Genomic DNA, 6,717 nt, shown 5'->3' on the forward strand with positions numbered 1-6,717 from the left:
TTACCAATCAGGTTGAATCGTCTACTTGTAATCAATAACATTACTGATGACTAGTTCCTCTTGAGGTGTGTTCTATGCAGTGCTGGCTCTCTGGGACAGCTCACTGCTCCTTGTTTATTATCATACATCAGAATTGATGATTTATTATATGCTTTTTGTTTTCACAATTTCCTGTCTCGAACTTTAATGAAGGATAACCAGGGTCAAGGTGACCAGGTCACCATGTGACAGCGTACGAACTTGTGTTGTTTTCATAGTACTTCAGCAGACAGTAACCATAATGAAACTGCCTTTTTGGTTTGTTTGCTTTTGTTAATTTATTCATGGTTTTCTACCCGTTGTCGTAATATTTAAGCGCTGGTGCTCCATGCTTGCAGTAATGCTAATGCAAATGCACATTTTATTGTATCTGAGCAGCCAAAGTAAAAACAGCTCTTAAAAATCCACTTGACACACCAGAATAAGTATTGACATTTTCCAGAGGAAATTATATTTGAACTTTTGCTGAAAGTAAAAATGAAGTGGCAGCTCTGATGCTTCCAGACTCATCCTGAGTGCAGCTGGTTGTTCCCATTGATTTCACTGTAGAAACTGTGACAGGTCACTTGTTTACAGAAAAACATTTATGTGAATAAGGCCACTGTAAGATTTAAATAATTAATGAAGTGCAGCTGTGCCACATGTGTGCACTGATCCAAATGTGGAGGTACAGGTATTCAGTAAAATAAAAAAAAGAGGTAAATTCTGCCTTTGTTTGGTCAGTGTGAAGCAGAGTCTGAAGCAGATATTTCAAGATGATTAGCACTGCTGTGATGCTGAAGAAGACCGACCTGAGCTCTGGCTCTTAACACCCAAACAGCAGCTCTGGTGGCTTCAGCCTAGTTTAACCCCTGATTGTGTGGGATTGTCACGTTTTCAAACAGACCTGCAAGCCATGCATGAGAGTCATCCTTCATTTTCCTCTTTTTCCATTTCTCTGCATGGACTTTTATCTTTTAAAGGCCACTTCTTTCCTAACTGCAGGAATCCTTGGTGAACTTCAGTTCTTCAGAAGTGGACAGTGAATGTGTGTAAAAAAACAACAACAAAACACTCAGAATCATAAACGTCAGGGGACCACCATCATCTCTAGAGGTTTTAGTCAGATCTCAAAGAGCAGCTTAACACCAAGCTGAAAAGCAATGTGCTGCTGCCCTCTGGGGTTGGATGTTTTAAGCTTGTTTGCTTTGTTGCATCCGCACCCAACAGTTATGTCTCAGGGTCCTGGAGAACACCTGTCAATCAGCAGCAGGGTGAGAAGTTAAATTGCTGGAGGTCAGCAACGACAAGATTTTCCAAGCGTGCTGAGTTACTCTTGAAGGCGTGGGAAGGCATTTTGAATTTCTGAGCATCATGAATGACTTACGGTTTTGAGAAACCTTTTCCGCTGAGCCATGCGGTCACCTGCTCTGGATTTGAGTCCAGGGTGAGTGGTATTTGGATGCTGGATGATCGCTCAACACGGAACTTCCTCGTGGGTGGCTGACTTTTGTTTGCAGTGATCATCATCAATAGTTCATTGTTGACCTCATCCATCACTGCAGAAGGGAAACAGCATGGCAGCATGTGTCAGAACAAGAGTAACTACTTGTAAAAGTGGCTTTAAAACATACTTGTAATTCCTAAATCTGACTTAGTCTACTTGGTTATGTTCACTCACGTTTGTCTTTGTGTCTGCCCTTGTTAAAAAAAAAAACCCAATTGTTGGTGAGACCAGTGCCCTTTTTCATCTTGAGCACCTGGCCCTCAAAATGTCTGTGCACAGTCCACTATGCTCACATTTGCAGGCTCTTTTGTAGCTGTAAACACTAAAGCAAAATATCTGTAATTTTAAGAGATGGTGACAGTGCTAAATGCTAGATTTTCCATTATATACAAACATTTTGCAGGTAGGTGCATCAAAACCAGATAGATAGATAGACTATATTCTCTCCGAATGTCTACTGTGCAGTGATAGTGCTCAGTGCACGAGTAAGCAAAATCTGTGTACATGTATGCGTGTGTACCCATAGCCTATGTTGTAAGGATGATAAGATTAGACCAACACGCCACCCTCTACCAGGCGCACATCCGATACACCAGCCATGAGCTTATTGGGCATTGGTCAGTTTGTGCAGGATCTACTGTGCAACGATGGGTCCAGAAACCCTCGAACGATCAGCTTGTAGTTTGTACTGAATAGTTGGTGAATATATAAGGGCAGTTAGTGGACGAGTTTGGGGCTGTATACTGTTTAAAATGGGCATAAAGTGGACGGGAGCAAATAGAGTGAGCCGGTGTGTTAATGTGACAGAAACCCGGGCAGAGTAGCACAAATTTGGATACTGTAAGTATGAAATAGCCTATTAATTGTTTACCTAGCGGGCCTGTATGGGCAGTCTGCCATCCGTTATCCGCCATTATTGTTGAAATAAGTGTTTTGTGTGCTATTTCTGCATTAATCATATATTGTGATGATCCGCGACTTCTTAGCGTAGCCTGCAGCACAATACGCTGCTATAATAATGCATTCCCCTGTCGTGCATTGCAGCAGGGTAAAGGCTATTAATATTCCATATATCCACCCTCTACCAGGCGCACAGCCGATACACCAGCCATGAGCTTATTGCGCATTGGCCAGTTTGTGCAGGATCTACTGCGCAACGATTGGTCCAGAAACCCTCGAATGATCAACTCGGAGTTTGTACTGAACAGTCGGTGAATATATAACGGCAGTTAGTGGACGGGTTTGGGGATGTATACTGTTTAAAATGGGCATAAAGTGAGTTTGGGGCTGTATACTGTTTAAAATGGGCATAAAGTGGACGGGAGCAAATAGAGTGAGCCGGTGTGTTAATGTGACAGAAACCCGGGCAGAGTAGCACAAATTTGGATACTGTAAGTATGAAATAGCCTATTAATTGTTTACCTAGCGGGCCTGTATGGGCAGTCTGCCATCCGTTATCCGCCATTATTGTTGAAATAAGTGTTTTGTGTGCTATTTCTGCATTAATCATATATTGTGATGATCCGCGACTTCTTAGCGTAGCCTGCAGCACAATACGCTGCTATAATAATGCATTCCCCTGTCGTGCATTGCAGCAGGGTAAAGGCTATTAATATGATCAGAAATGACTTTAGAAATGTGAACCTGACATGTAGTCATGTTTTACGAATGACAAATGAAGCATACCCGCTGTGCATCACCCATAGCCTCTTGGTTGTCGAATTTCATCATCAATTATTAGTGAGCATGTTGCACTGCTCTTTGTTTTACTTGCGTTACAGTCAGGTGGATGTTAGAATGCAAACAGCAGCCTGTTAAAGCAAACCCCTCTTCCTCTGCACAGTGTGTGACTGTTACTTTGTTACTTTCTTCATCTTTTTTTACAATGATCTGCAGGTGTCGAACTCTGTGACCGATCCCTTAGTGCGCAGGTGGATCGAGGCCAGAGGCAGCAGTGAGGATGGGAGGTGGAGGCCAGCTGAGAGAGCCCGCAGAGCCGGACAGCGGCCGAGCTGCAGCTGTCTACACATGGGAGGAGGTTCAGAGCCACAGCAGCAGAAATGATCAGTGGCTGGTCATCGACAGAAAGGTCACTCAGTGGGCCAAAAGGCATCCAGGAGGGTTTCGGGTTATCAGCCACTATGCTGGAGAGGATGCCACAGTAAATGTGTTTTTTTTCTATCTAGGCCATTTTACAATACATATAATAAAATTAACATATTTTCCTGAGAATGTAAGAGGCTTTTGTGGTTGTGTCCATGCAAATTCTCAGTCATCCAGGTCGTAGTATGCTGAAAAAACTTAGAAGAAGGCATCTGGATGTAGTTTTACGTAGAAGATGTTTCACCTCTCATCCAAGAGGCTTCATCAGTTCTGACTGGTAGTGAGCAGGAGGTATTTATCCCCCTGGGTGGTGTTTCAGTCCTTCCAGGGCCAACAGTGTCCCCTAATGACCTAGTCGTTGGGGTTCCAGTCCTTTGGTGGACAACAAACCCCAAAACTTACTTAAAAACAAATTTCAAGTACTTTAGTTGAGTATTTCCATTTGATACATCTTTACACTTCTACTCCACCAACAGGGAAATATTGTACTTTGTACTTAACTATAGTGTATTTATATGAAGCTATAATTAATTTTCAGATTTACATAACCAACATAAAACAAAATAAAATAAAAAACACGTTTTTGTTGCAGAGCTTTTGCTTTTCCTTTCCCACCCCGTTACTCGTGTCACTTATCACTCGTTTGAAAACTACTCCATTCAAGCAAAAGACAGTATTATTAAAGTGCTGCTTTACACTGATGCATGTGTATAAGAACAAGCTTAGAAAAACTACATTCACAGATCATTTTGAACGTAGTCCTTTTTACATTGTTCTATTTGTACTTTTATTTAAGTAAATTATCTGAGTACTTCTTCCACCACCGATAAATGTACATGACATGTACATAACTTTTTCTCCTTTCTGTTTGCCAGGAGCCGTTTTCTGCTTTTCACCCTGATCCAAAGTTTGTGCAAAGGTTTCTGAAGCCTCTGCAGATTGGAGAGCTGGCATCAACAGAGCCCAGCCATGATGGGGGAAAAAAAGTGAGATCTATGTAAATATTCATATACAACCTCACATTATTCTATAGTCCCACGCGTACTGTAATGCCTGAGGAAATGGGGAGGGTCAGACCGGAAAACTGGCCAATCTTGCTTCACCCTTGGAGCTTTACAGGATCTTCTCTTTCTTTTCCTCGCTCTCAGGCTGCGATCGTACAGGAATTTGCTGCTTTACGTGTTCAGGCAGAGAAAGACGGTCTGTTTCGATCTCAGCCTCTGCTCTTCTGCCTCCATGTGGGTCACATCTTGCTGCTGGAGGCGCTTGCCTGGCTGGTGGTCTTGCACTGGGGAACAAGCTGGAGCCTGACATTTTTATGTGCAGTCCTGCTGGCAACTGCTCAGGTGACTTGGTCAAAGTGTTCCCGATGAGGCTTGAATCATGAAGTGAGGTTCTGCAGCAGACAAATCTCGAAATGCTCGTTCCTCTTTTTCTTCTCTAGTCACAGGCCGGGTGGCTCCAACACGACTTTGGCCACCTGTCTGTCTGTAAGACATCCCGCTGGAATCACTTGGTGCACAAGTTTGTCATCGGTAGTTTAAAGGTGACCGGTCTTGTCAGTCGTATATATTTGTTTATTGAAATGTTTCCATAAATATTAAAAGACTGTATTCTTAGGGAGCTTCTGCCAACTGGTGGAATCATCGACATTTCCAGCATCATGCTAAACCCAACATCTTCCGTAAGGACCCTGATATCAACATGTTGGACATGTTTGTACTTGGAACCACTCAACCGGTAGAGGCAAGTATCACAAAGCAGAGATCCTTTAGCATCCAGTGTAACCTGGCTGCCCGCTCTAACTCTGTACTCCTCTTTGTTACAGTATGGCATTAAAAAGATCAAACGTTTTCCCTATAATCGCCAACACCAGTACTTCTTTCTTGGTATGTTTTTTAAGAGTCATTTAAATGAATGAACCCATGAATACTTTACAGGAGAAAGTTTTATGTGTTTCTCTTTTAGTGGCGCCACCGCTGCTCATTCCAGTTTTTTACAACTATCATATAATGCACACCATGATCACCCGCCGTGACTGGGTGGTAAGATTCTGTCTTGTGCATCATACAGTGCAGTTTGTATGTATTTTTCTACTTGACATGAGGATTTAATGCAGGCAAATAGTTTTTAATCTTATCATCTATGTTAAAAAAAACACCACAAAGGAAATAGTATGACTTATATGAACATACAGACGAATTAGGAATGCTTGCTAATTAATAAATGATATTATATTAACCTGCTTGTCTTGTGAAGGATATGGCTTGGGCCTTGACATTCTATCTTCGCTACTTCTGGTGTTATGTACCCCTGTATGGTCTGCTTGGCGCATTGGCACTCATGGCCTTTTTCAGGTAAAACCCCCGAAGAAATATTAACTTGTTTTTATTAGGGATGTCTCGATGTAGGGTTTTTTTTTGGCCCTGAAAGTATCTGCCGGTACCTGTTCCACTCCAGTACTTATTTTTACTTAGAGAAAATGTTCATGAAATATCTGTAACACTGTTTTTTTCAGGAGCTTCTTGGTCCAAATACTGGATTAGGCCCAGATTCCAAATTATTACGTTTATTATCTTAAATTACTGATATGAATGAACGAATAACTGGGGGCTGGACAACACACTCTCAGAGCTACAGACAATGAGGGAATTGTAATATCAACCCACGGTAAAATGCAGAAAATAAAAACTACACACACTTTAAAAAGAACTTCATGTTCAATGGGACTGATGTGTTTTAGCTGTTTTCACTTGATGTACTTCTCTATTTTTGTGGAGTTCGGTTGGAACTAGTGAGCTTTCATTGTTTTGGTAGATTCTGTGGAGCGGTATTTTGCGTGTAACTAAGAAATAATAGACCTGAAGCTAAAAATAGGCATCAGGTCACAGCTATTCCTGAGTGATATGCCGGACATGGAGGCAGTGTTATTGGTTGCGTGAGATACCTGTCTCAAAAACGCAAGTTCAGGATTGTAGTTCTAAATAACAATCAGAATTGGATAGGCTTCATTCTGGGCAATATGAAAAACTAACATCCATCCATCCATTTTCCTCTGCTTATCCGGAACCGGGTCGCGGGGGCAGCAG

At 42.0% G+C, this 6,717-nt stretch overlaps 2 protein-coding genes across 2 annotated transcripts in view; both read left to right on the forward strand.

Annotated features, from left to right (window-relative positions):
* The window catches only part of LOC109971244 (fatty acid desaturase 2-like), a gene marked incomplete at its 5' end in the record, with an annotated part of 20,136 nt that overhangs the window by 8,601 nt on the left and 4,818 nt on the right, over nucleotides 1-6,717 (forward strand). The window lies entirely within an intron of this gene.
* Nucleotides 4,483-5,985, forward strand: LOC109971223 (fatty acid desaturase 2; the record flags this gene model as incomplete). Its single annotated transcript, XM_020619333.1, is given in 7 exon segments — nucleotides 4,483-4,614; nucleotides 4,777-4,974; nucleotides 5,073-5,174; nucleotides 5,249-5,374; nucleotides 5,457-5,517; nucleotides 5,597-5,673; nucleotides 5,888-5,985. Coding segments are annotated over 7 exon segments (794 nt in total), but the record flags the coding sequence as incomplete, so codon positions are not given.

Source organism: Monopterus albus, unplaced genomic scaffold (genome assembly GCF_001952655.1).
Source record: "Monopterus albus unplaced genomic scaffold, M_albus_1.0 scaffold218.1, whole genome shotgun sequence".
NCBI classification, from domain to species: Eukaryota; Metazoa; Chordata; class Actinopteri; order Synbranchiformes; family Synbranchidae; genus Monopterus; species Monopterus albus.